General features: G+C 67.8%; 3 protein-coding genes across 3 annotated transcripts; 1 reads left to right on the top strand and 2 right to left on the bottom strand.

The window, feature by feature from the left end:
- Window positions 1-541: 541 nt before the first annotated feature.
- On the bottom strand, window positions 542-1,344 carry EMIHUDRAFT_248207 (hypothetical protein; the record flags this gene model as incomplete). The annotated part of the gene is made up of 2 exons (XM_005763185.1): window positions 542-910; window positions 994-1,344. The coding sequence occupies 2 exons, from the start codon at window positions 1,342-1,344 to the stop codon at window positions 542-544; spliced, it is 720 nt and encodes a 239-aa protein (XP_005763242.1).
- Window positions 1,345-4,551: 3,207 nt separating this feature from the next.
- Window positions 4,552-4,986, top strand: EMIHUDRAFT_371624 (hypothetical protein; the record flags this gene model as incomplete). Its single annotated transcript, XM_005763184.1, has 1 exon — window positions 4,552-4,986. One exon carries the CDS (start codon window positions 4,555-4,557, stop codon window positions 4,981-4,983), a length of 429 nt encoding a protein of 142 aa, XP_005763241.1.
- A 4,020-nt stretch (window positions 4,987-9,006) lies between these two features.
- On the bottom strand, window positions 9,007-10,605 carry EMIHUDRAFT_248204 (hypothetical protein; the record flags this gene model as incomplete). The annotated part of the gene is made up of 1 exon (XM_005763183.1): window positions 9,007-10,605. The coding sequence occupies one exon, from the start codon at window positions 10,603-10,605 to the stop codon at window positions 9,007-9,009; it is 1,599 nt and encodes a 532-aa protein (XP_005763240.1).
- Window positions 10,606-11,661: the final 1,056 nt, after the last annotated feature.

Raw genomic sequence — 11,661 nt, 5'->3', positions numbered from 1 at the left:
GGCTCTATATGCATGCGAAAATGTATGTGTTGCTGTTGGAGGCTTGAGCGAGGGTGACGGATGCTGACGAGGGCTCCTCTGTACGCGGCTTTTTTCACGACGCGGCGGGAGCGGGGTCGGAGCGAGGCGCGTGCCGCGTGGGCCCGTCCTCGCCGTGCGTGTCCGTGTGGGTGCGTCGTGGCCGGCGCCCCGGCCGCCGCGCGGGGCGCGCGTGTGGCCGGGGGGGTCGTTGTGCCGACGCGAGTCCCACTCCTCGCTGTCACTCGACACTCGTAATCGTACGCACGTAGTAAGACTCAAAACCAACCACGCCCTCACATGCAACTGTAAACAAAACAATGTCGTCTCGCCCGCGGCGCCGGGCGGCGCCGGCCGGCGGCTAGGCGCACCGCCGACGGGCGCCACCTACGACGCTCTACGTACGTACGGCTCTCTGGGCTTTGCACGCCGCTGCGGTCGGCCACAAAGAAGGTGAAAACCGCACCTCAGCCCTGCGTGCTCCCCTTGTGAGCGCTGCCACCGTCCCCTTGATCTCCGCCACCTAGTCGAGCGCGTCGCCGAGCAGCCCCTTTGCCACGCCAAAGTCGCGCAGCTGCTCCACGCCGCCGCTCGCCCGCACCTCGGCGGCGTGGTCCGCCACGCAGCGGCGGCACTGCGCGAGGAGCCGCCCGTCGCCCATCGTGTGCGCCGCCTCGAGCAGCGGCACGGCGCTCGCCGGCCCGACGCTCTCCTGCAGCGCCTGCGCGCAGAGCAGCTCGAGGCGCGGCACTTGGTACATCTGCGCCAGCTGCCGCAGGTCGAGCGCGCGCTGCGCTCTGCCGCCCCCCTCCTCGCCGAGGTCGAGCTGGTCGGTGCAGAGGTAGCGGACGAGGGCGGTGAAGGTGGCGAGATCGGTTTCGAGCACCGTGACCTCGGCGGCCGGGCGGCGTCGGCGCGCTCCTTCATGCCGATGCCGAACATGGTCCGAAACTGGTCTGCTCGGACCGCACGCACCTTGCCGTCGGGAAGAGCGGGGTCGCCGCACACCTTTCCGAGGTCGGCCGCGAGGGTCGAGGGCGGCACCACAATCGGCGCGAAGGAGGGAGGCGGAGGAGGCGCTGACACGCAGACCTGGCGGAGGGAGTCGCTCGTGCAAACCAGAAGAACGCTGCCGATGGTGCTGATGGCGACGCCGAGTGGGTTGCGAAACTGCGCCGCGCCACCCACGCCATCAGAGAAGCCATAGGTGCTGCCCGCGAGCGTGGTCACAGCGCCAGTCGCCACCTCCACCCGGCTCGCACGGCGGGCGGGGGGGGGAGGGGAGGGCATGGTCGGGGTGAGCGCGTTTGGGTACAGCGGCACCATCGCCCACGCCGTGCTCGAGGCGGCGCCGCCCTCTCTCAGCACGTGCAGCCCGCCGCCGCTCGTCTTTGCCCGCTGCCGCTACGCGTGGCGCGAGGCGCCCCGCCCCCGCTCCTCCAGCGGCGAGAGGCGGACGCCGATGGGCGGCAGGCCGACGCCTTCTCCTCGCCGGCCGGCGGGGGGGCCCCTCCTCGCCCTCGTCGCCGACCACGTCGTGCGGGGCCGCGTCGTCTTCCCCGCCGCCGCCTACCTCGAGATGGCTCGCGTGGTGTGCGTCGCCCTCTCCGGCGGCGGCGGAGGCGCGTCGCTGCGGCGCGTCCTCTTCCTGCAGCCGCTCGTGCTGGACGGCGGCCTGAGCGAGGCGCGGGTGAGGGTGGGCGTGATCGAGGACCGGTTCGAGGTGACCTACGAGGGCGGCGGCGACGCGTCGACGGCTCACTGCGCCGGCGACGCGTCGGCCGCGTCGGGCCCGCTCCCTGGCCTCTCGCTCGCCGCGGCTCGCGCCTCGTGCGGCGAGGCGGTCGACGCCGCCTCGCTCTGTCTACTCGCTTCTCCGCTCGGTCGGCCTCGAGTACGGCCCTCGGTACCGCACGCTCGAGGTGGCGGCCGTCTCGCGCGCCGCCGCCGCCGCCGTCGGCCGGCTGTGCCGCCGCTCGCGCAAGGAGGGCGCTCGTGTCCACCCAGCCGACCTCGACGGCTCGCTGCACCTGTCCTCGCTGCTCGCCGAGGCAGGGGAGGGCGAGACGCGGCTGCCCTTCTCTGTGGGCGAGGCGACGCTGGCGGATGCGAGCGGCACGGCATGGCCGGTGGCGGAGCGGGAGGGCGGCGGGGCGGTTGGGGTGGTCATCGCCAGCGGCGCCGCCTCGGCGGGCGTGCGCCTGGCCGGCTTCGAGTCTCGGCAGGCCGGGCAGCCTCGGCGCCACTGGCTGCTCTCGACGCAGCCCTGTCGCTGCTGCGCGTGTGGCTGGCTTCAACGTCCTCTCCCCGCCTCGTCCTGCTGACCGCCGGCGCGCACGCTCATGGAGCCAGCGCCGCGCCCGGCTCCCACCACGCCGGCTCGCTCGGCCTCGCCCGGTTGCTGAAGTCTGCCAAAAACAACGCGCTACCGTCAGGGCTGATGGCGACGCCGCATGGATTGGCGAACTGCGCCGCGCCGCCCACGCCATCAGAGAAGCCATAGGTGCCGCTGCCCGCCACCGTCGTCACCGCGAAGTGACATGCGAGGCTAGAGCAGGCTTGCTCCGCCTCTAGCAAACTCGCCGGCCAGCGGGGCACGGACGAGAGCACGTGTGGGGTCAAGTGAGGTGTCTGTGGGAAGCTCCCTCTCGGGCTAGGGACCTGTCCCTAGCGCTTGCCCTCGCTCTCATGCAGATGATGAGCTCAGCACCAGGCCCTCAGGCCTGGCTGGCTGGTGCGCGAGTCGAGGTGCGTGATACTCGTTCTAGGCCGCATGCCATGGGCATTATAACGTAGGTTGGCGTGCGGCCGCAGCGCGCCCGCCGCGGGCTCGGCGGCGCGCGCACGCGAGTTGAAGGTTTGCTCGTAGAGCTATTCGAGTCTTGTTGAAGACGAGGCCTCTGCGACGTATGCCAGCCCGCGCTGCGGAGCCTCGCCATTCGGAGCCGCATCCCGCCGGCACCGTCCTTGAGTGCGCCCCGCCGTGGCGAGACGCACTCGACGAGGACGGCTTCGCCGGCGGTACCGAGTCGCGAGCCGGCGACAGCCACACACACACACACACTCACCACTCAACCCTCTCGCAAAAAGAATTCTCCGGGCCAAATGCTCGCCTCCGCCCGCTACGAGCTGCGGCTCGCCGCTCTTCCGCCCGATGCCCTAATCGCGATCGCCGCCGGCGCGATGCGGGACAGCGCCGCTGCAAACAGGAGGGCCGAGGCGCTCCTCGCGCACCACAGCCCTCCGCCCGCCGTCGCGACCGACGTCCTTGCGGACCCGGACCTTGCGCCGTGCGTGCTCGAGAAGACGGGCCTGGGCCACGCGGCCGTGTGCAAGCGGTGGTCCCTGATCTGCGCGCCGCGCGGTGCCTTCGCGCGGCTTGTGGAGACCGCTGGCGATGCCTCCTCGGAGCTGCACGCTGCTGCGCTCGGAGAGCTCAGGCGGCTGTCGGGAGAGGAGGCCGGCGGCAGGCGGACGGAGGCGCTCGTCTCTCTCTTGCGGGTTGGAGACGAGGACGAGAAGGCGGACGTCGCGGAAACGCTCCAGGAGCTTGCCCGCGACGACGATGAGAGCCGGGTGGCGATTGCGGCGGCCGGCGGCATCGAGGCCCTAGTCGCTCTGGCTCGCGATGGGAATGAGAGGCAGAAGGAGCATGCGGCGGGGGCGCTGTGGAACCTCGCTTACAACGACGACAACAGAGTGGCGATCGCTGCGGCCGGCGGCATCGAGGCCCTGGTCGCGCTGGCTCGCGATGGGAATGAGGCGCAGAAGGAGCGTGCGGCGGGGGCGCTGTGGAACCTCGCTATCAACAACGACAACAGCGTGGCGATTGCCGCGGCCGGCGGGATCGAGGTCCTCGTGTCGCTGGCTCGCGACGGGAATGAGGCGCAGAAGGAGGAAGCGGCGGGGGCGCTGTGCCGCCTCGCTATGAACGAAGACAACGAGGCGGCGATTGTTGCGGCCGGCGGCATTGAGGTCCTCGTGCCGCTGGCTCGCGACGGGAGTGAGAGGCAGAAGGAGGATGCGGCGGGGGCGCTGTCGAACCTCGCTCACAACGACGACAACAGCGTGGCGATAGCCGCGGCCGGCGGCATCGAGGTCCTCGTGTCGCTGGCTCGCGACGGGAATCAGAGGCAGAAGGAGTTTGCGGCGGGGGCGCTGAGGAACCTCTCTGCCAACAACGACAACGTGGCTGCGATTGTTGCGGCCGGCGGGATTGAGGTTTTCATGTCGCTGGTTCGCGATGGGAATGAGGCGCAGAAGGGGCGTGCGGCGGCAGTGCTAGCAAACCTCGCTGACAACAACGACCACAAGGTGGCGATAGCCGCGGCCGGCGGCATCGAGGTCCTCGTGTCACTGGCTCGGGACGGGAATGAGAGGCAGAAGGAGAACGCGGCGGGAGCGCTGTGGAGCCTCGCTATCAACGACGACAACAGCGTGGCGATAGCCGCGGCCGGCGGCGTGGAGGTCCTTATCGCGCTGGCTCGCGACGGGAATGAGGGGCAGAAGGAGGAAGCGGCGGGAGCGCTGTGGAACATGATTGAGGTAGCACCTGGCACTCACGAGGGCGTCGTCGAGGCTGGCGGTGTGGCGGTCCTCTCCACTCTCACGCAGGAGGCAAGCGCCTCGGACGACTGCAAGCTCGCTGCTGCCGTATCCCTTGTGTACCTGGCCAGCACCCGTCCCGACCTCCCCGCTGACGACACTTGCCTCTCGCTGCTCCTCTCGCGGCTGGACCAGCCCGAGGGAAATGGCTGGCGCAGAGACAGCATCAACGCCCTCCTCGCCCTCGCAGCCTCCTCGTCTGCGTGCGCTGAGCAGTGGCACCGGGTCGGCGGCGTTGCGGCGCTGCAGGCGCTGGCGCGAGAGACGGCGGAGGAGGGGGTGGAGAGGCAGGCGGAGAGGTGCGACGAGGCGCTAGTCAGCCTCGGCGTGAGGAGGGTGCGCAGGCGGGCGGCCGCGTGAGCCAGTTGCGTGAGCTCTTGAGCAGTTGGAGTGTCTTGTTTTGATGGGTAGCACGATTACTGAGGCGGACGCGACTCAAAGCCTCGCTTTTTTCGCCTGTGTTAGTGCCAGTGCGCGCCAGTCCCGTGCCTAGTGAGTAGTGTGGGCTGTGTGGCGCGAGATAATAAATAAAACGGACACCTCTACTAGGAGATGGGTAAAAAGGAACAGGTCCCCGCCCTGCGGTCTTTGTGCAGGGTTCTTTGTGGGTGTGGTCGGCGACTAGCCGGGGTCGTCCTCCCGATGGGGGACTAGCACTAGCCGTCTTCCACATGGTCCCTCGGGTCCCTGCTGCTCCTAATCTCGTCGTACATCCTCCTGCTGATCTCCGCAACATCCTGCTCCCTCCCTCGTCTCGCCCTGCGCGTCTGCTCCGCCTCCCCGTCGTCCGCCCTGCGTCGTCTGGTGACGGGTCCTCCATAGTCGGTTGAGGTCGCCGCCCTCCTCGTGCCTCTTCCCAACGTTCCCTCGGCGGCCGATGCCGTCTGCTCCGGCTCCCCAGTCCCCGGGTCTGCCCTGCCCTCGTCTGCGCTAGCTTCTGTTTCGTCATCACTGATGTCCGTCCTCTTCTTTCTCCTCTTGTTGTATGCTTTGTACATCGCGTCGATTCCTTTTCGCGTGAGCACCAGCCTGAAGCCCGCCCAGCAGCTGAACCGCTCCCTAAGTCGAAGGAGCATCATCAGTCTCACCCACTTCGCTCGCTGCCGACTGTCTCCGCTCCCTCCCGCTTGGGCCGCCGTCGCGTCCCTCGTTCGTCCCACTGGCTGTTGGCCTGTCCCCTCGTTACCTCTGTTATCCCTCCTCCTCCGCGACTCCCTCAAGGCTGGCCGGGCCTCCTTCCACCCAGCGAAGAGCTTCCTCAGCCACTCAATGTGTTCCTCTCTCTTCATTATGCGCGCAGTAGCCTCATCGTTGAGCTGGATCCACCTCTGCACCGCTCCCGTCGCCGCCTCGGCCACGACTTGCAAGTTCCTCGTAACCCCGGCGCCAAGGTCCCTCCGACTCTTCTCCGAGAGATCATCTACCAGCGCCGGCAACACCCCCCCGACGGCTGGGGCTAGTGCATCGTACCCGTCCTCATCCAGCACCCTATAGCGTGAGCCCTTCAGCGCAGCGACATGCGCTATCCTCAGCGTCTTCAGTGTATCCTTGGAGTCGGGTGCCGCCTGGGCTACTTTGCTGATCGCCGTCCCCGTCTGCGCTCGCGCTACTCTGAGGAACCATCTGGCCTGCTCCCTATTCCCCAGGCAGGCGCCGCTAAGCAAGTGCGCCATTGTCGCCCTAGGCGGGTTCTCATCTTCCTCGGTCCATTGCTGCGCGGCTTTCCGCACGATCGGACACAGCGGGTCTCGCTTTAGTGCCGCCCTCCTCGCCGCGTCCCTCGCGGCCTTACAGACGAGGCAGCCCCTGAGTTCGCTCCTTGTGGCGGCTCCCGGGGCATCTCTCCCCGCCTCTCCCCGCATAATCCTCTCGTGATGCGCTCCGTGTGGCACCCCCGCCTGCTGCCGCACACGCGCTCCCATGACGGTCTTTGTCACCACGTTGTGATCATCCACGTCGGCGAATTCAATCTCGCGCTCGCCGTGCTGATCCTTGATCCGCTGGCGCTTGTCCCATTTATGTCTCGTTGTTCCCCTGACCACATCGCTCCACAGCGGCCCCGTCACCCCTGCCGTGTGCGACCCCGCCGTGAGCCCCTCGCCGAGCCGTCCTCGCGCGAGAGGGATTTTGTATTCGTGAATTATAAAATTCTTTTTTCGCACGACACTAGGCACGCGCACTGGCACTATCCCGTGCCTAGTGTCGTGCGAGGGAGTTTTGTTCCAAAATTCTTTTTTCGCACGACACCCGTGCCCAGTGTCGTGCGCGTGAGCTTTGGCCTTTGGGTTCCAAAATTCTTTTTTCGCTTCGGCTGAACCTCTGAACCTCTGTTAGTTTAGTGCCAGTGCGCGCCAGTCCGGGGGGCACTTGGAGTGCAGTTGGCATGAACCGCACACCCAGGGCGCCGCATGATAGTCGGAATGGCGCCGATTGCGATCGCGTGCGCATGCTCCTTCTTCGCCTCGCGCGCCGCCGCCGCAACGCTCGCCGCCTGCAGCGCTGCCACCTTTAGGCGGTGGCCTGCGCCCGCCTTGGCGACATTCTCCGTCTCCCACGCGGCCAGTTCCGCCTCAGCGCGCGCCAGGTCACCACGCTGCCGCTCGAGGGCGAGGACGGCCCTCTGGCAGCGCTCGACGTGAAAGGCGCCGTGAGCGATCACGCGGGCGCGTGGTACGTCACCACTGAAGACTCATTAGTGCTGCACGTCTCTGCGGCCGGGCGCGTGCGCAGCGTGGCAACCCTGGAAGGCGTCATCCTCCGCGGCATCGCCGTCAGCCCGGACGGCAGCGTGCTGTTTGTGGCGGACTTTGCCGCCCACAAGATCCTACAGGTGGAGGCTGCGACTGGCGCGGTGACCACGCTTGCGGGCAGTGGCACTCGCGGCAGCGCTGATGGCGTGGGCGGCGCGGCGCAGTTCCACTACCCAAGACGGCAGCGCTCTGTTTGTGACAGACTGCGGCAACGACAAGATCCGGCGAGTGGAGGCTGCGACTGGAGCGGTGACCACTCTCGCGGGCAGTGGCACTCGTGGCAGCGCGGACGGCGTGGGCGGCGCGGCGCAGTTCAACAGCCCAAACGGCGTCGCCATCAGCCCTGACGGTAGCGCGTTGTTTTTGGCAGACTTCAGCAACCACAAGATCCGGCGGGTGGAGGTGGGGACTGGCGCGGTCAGAGGGGGGCAGCAGCAAAGGTGGGCGAGCCGAGGCCGAGGCGCCCTCCGTGCCTCTGTGTTGTGGCCTCCTGCATCCCCTCCTTGTGCTGGTTGTGCCGCTCTACCTTGCTGGATGCTTCGCGCCGCTGGTGGCGCTGGCTCGCGGCGGCACGGACGGGCAGAAGGAGCAGGCCGCGGGGGCGCTGCGGAACCTCGCTTGCAACGCCGACAACAAGGTGGCGATCGCGAGGGCGGGCGGCATCGCGCCGCTGGGAGAGAGAGAGAGAGAGAGATTTAGCAATACCAAACAACTCTAACACTCACACGTCATTTGGGGCCTGGAGCCCTGTTCACGCGCGCGCGAGACGTGCAGACAGGGTTGCCAGGTGAGAGAGCGAATGGCGCGGTTCACGCCTCGCACAACAGAGAGAGAGATGCGCTCTGCATGGTGGGACATAAAAGAAAGCGAGTACTTGGGCGAGTATGCTGTGCGGTCAACGCTACCGCGCGCGACTTTGCGCGCGAGGCGGCGCAGCTTGAGAACGGCGGTGGGCGAGAAGCCCAAGCCGCCGCCGAACGTCTCGTGGAGCAGCAGGTTGAAGTTGTTGCGCTTGACAAAGATCGCGTCGTGGTAGAAACCGCGATGCGCCTTGACGTAGCCGTGGCCGCTCTTGTGGTCGAAGGGTCGGCCGGGCTGCCCGCGCGCCTTGCAGCCCATGTTTAGGCGGCGGGCCTTCTCTTCGGTGTTGCCGAAGGCGTAGGAGTGGCCAACGGAGGCGGGCGTGCCGCCGCGAGGCGTTGCCAACGCCCGCCGAGGAGGTCTTGAGGAGGGGCGTCCAGAGCTTGACTTCATTCACCTCATCGCATCCTCCCGGGCCAGCGTGGGGTTCCGCGAGGTCGACCTTGTACCCCTCGTTGCTGGTGGCGCTGGCTCGCGGCGGCACGAACGGACAGAAATTTAGATATTCTTATCTTTTTGCCCCCCTCCGAGACTAGGGACAGAACCACACCAGTATAGACCAGAGGGACTGCGCCTCGCCCCCGCTTGCCCTGACTGCGCAGGATAGCGTGCCCCGATTACGGCGACACATAGCGGGGGACACTGCGCAAGGAGGGGGTGCGACGACTTTCTTTTGTCCTCTCGGGGGAATGTTCTCTCGGCGCCATGGCCTTCTGAGGTTTCGTACTAATGACGTCCTTCTTTTTTTTCGATGTCTAATTCCCCCGGTATGCTATATAGGTTTTCCCGAACCGATCCTCCTCGCTATCGCTTGCTTCGATCGATCGGCGACCCATCGATAATCGAGTGGCCTCCGGTTCGAGCTCGGCAAGTCGACCCTCTTACAGCCGGTCTGCCTCGCGAGGCACACGTACGCGCTCATGATGAAGGCCACGTTCACCTCGAATGGCTCGGAGAGGTGCGCGTCCTGCAGCAGGTACTCCCCCGCCTGGAACAGGTGCTGCTTCGTGCACGGGCGGGTCGTCCCCGCGCGCAGCTTCGCTTCCACCTGCCGGGTCATGTCCGCGCTCGCCTTCGCGCTCGCCGCCTGCTGCTGCTCCACGCCCTCGCCTCGCGCGACGCTTGCCTGCGCCGCCGCCTGTCCCGCTCCTCTCCCAGCCTTCTCTGCTTCCTGTCGCATCCCGCCGCCGCCGCCGTCGAAGATCCCCATCACGCGCCGCGTCACCCAGTGCCAGTACTGCCTCGCGTCGGCCGGCATCGCGGGCCACAGCTCGCGCCAGACGTGGTTCTTCATGTGCTGCAGTGCGACGTACACCGTGTTCGACCCCCGGCCGCTGCGCGCCGTCGCCTCCGCCTGTCCCGCCGACTGCTCCTCGGCCAGGTGCCAGCTATACGCCCTCGACTCGACGATCCGCGTCGTGGCCAGCCACTTGCCGAACTCGACCGTCCACCGCATGGTCGGGTGAAGGCCGCGGGAAGTGCGCTGCATCGGCACCGACAGGCTGTCCTCCGCCAGGTCTGCGAGGTACTCCCTCAGACGGCGGCGCACGATCACGAGCTGACGCGACAGCGTGGCGCTGTGCTGCGACAGCATGGGCGCGTCGTCGGGCCGCCTGGCCTCGCGCTGCTCGGCCTCGTCCCGCGTGCGAAGCAGCTCCATGGCGGCGTCGCGTCGCGCCCTCCTCCGCCCCGGCCAGTTGAGGTCAGGGGCGGAGCCCGCCTGGCCGGTCGTCTCGGCGGAGCCCGCCCCGCCGGTCGTCTCGCTCGCCCCGCCGGCCGTCTCCCCCCGGGCGTTGTCCCACCTTGTTGGTCTGGAGGCCGCCAAGCTCGCGCCGTCGCGGAGTGCCGCGTCGCCAGCGCCAGCGCGGGCGTGCTCTAGCTCTGGCCCCGTGTCCGCCACCCTGCGCCACTGCTCGTCGTCGAGCACGTGCCAGTACCGGTCGCCCTCGAAGTTGGTGTACTGGACGCGGTGCACGAGCCGGCCGTCGGTGTCCTCCGTCCGCTCCATGATGGTCCCCGGCCACCACCTCTCCTCCCCCGAATCCTCCGCGAAGATCTCGACTCGCGTGCCCGTCTCGAGGATCGCCTGACCCGCCTGCCTTGCTGCCTCGTCCACCATGAGCCGCTTCCGGCGCGACTTGACCGGCTCCGGCGCCTTCGGCAGCAGGTAGTTGGGCCCGCTCTCCTCCACCGCCGCGAGCACGACGGACGCGCTCAGGTGCTCCACCGCCCCCTCCTCGTCCGGCGGCGGCTCGAACGCCCTCATTCCCGCCTCGCGCTCGCTCCTCTCGCGGGCCGATCGCTCGTGGTGGGCGTTACGCCGGTCGACACCGTCCCCGCGGTGCTCCGCGGTCGCCGCCTGCGGCATCATCGCCGCCCAGGCGTCGCTAGCAGGGGCGTTCCGATGTGCTCCGATGTGTTACGACTCGCTCTCCAGCCCCTCCGCAGCTGTCACGCTTTTGGTCGAAGGGATACCCCCCCCCCTCGAACCCCCCCCTGACCCCCCCTGGACGCGTCCACCCTCCGTCCAATCGAGCCGATCCCTAAAATACATACATATGTTTTTTCACACCTGAGCGGGCTCAATTTTGCTCTATAGGTGCCTCCTACGATGCTACGAATTCGAACCCACACGTTTTCGGCCAGGCGGCCGGTGCGTTGGTCGTTCTCGTCATGGGAGTTCACGAACGGACAGAAGTATCAGGCTGCGGTACTGCTGGGGAGCCTCGCTCGCTGGGAACGACGACAACCGGGTGGCAATCGTGAACGGGCGGCTCGAGGAAGGCGGGCGGCATCGTGCCGCTGGTGGCGCTGGCTCGCGCGCGCGCCGCTGGTGGCGCTGGCTCGCGCGCGCGCCGCTGGTGGCGCTGGCTCGCGGCGGCACGGACGGGCAGAAAAGCATGCCGCGCCCGCGGCGTCGCTGTGATGCCCCTTCTCGCTGTCAACGCCGACAACTCAATTGATGCGGCTGAGTGCAAGCACCGGCCCGGTGGTGCCCCTGGCGTGGGTGAGCAACCACCCACACACCCCACTCCCTGCGTGACGTTGGTCTGACTATGATCCTCCCTAATTACTTAGATCTTAGTACCCACGTGTAGTGCGCTCTCCCCAAGGTCTCACATAAACGATGGTACAACTCCCGGGAGAACGGCGGGAGGGCACAGGACATCACATCAAGATCACTGTGTCGCGAGGCCCAGCTCCCCTATGAGTCTCTCACCAGTCACGCCCATGCAGTGTCTGGTGTGGCGGCAGTGGTTGGCCACCGTGAGCCTGCGGGGGGCCTCGCAGTGGCGGCCACGTCGCTTGCCTCGCGGCGGCGGCCGCGGCGTTGGGCATGCCGCCGTTGCTGGCCGAGGAGGGGCACCAGCAGGCGCTCCCTCCCGGTGGCATGCCGACGCCGCCCACCACACGCGCTGCCGGCGCG

Source organism: Emiliania huxleyi (assembly GCF_000372725.1).
Source record: "Emiliania huxleyi CCMP1516 unplaced genomic scaffold EMIHUscaffold_643, whole genome shotgun sequence".
In the NCBI taxonomy this organism is placed as follows: Eukaryota; Haptophyta; order Isochrysidales; family Noelaerhabdaceae; genus Emiliania; species Emiliania huxleyi.
This window is presented reverse-complemented; position numbering and strand designations above follow the sequence as displayed.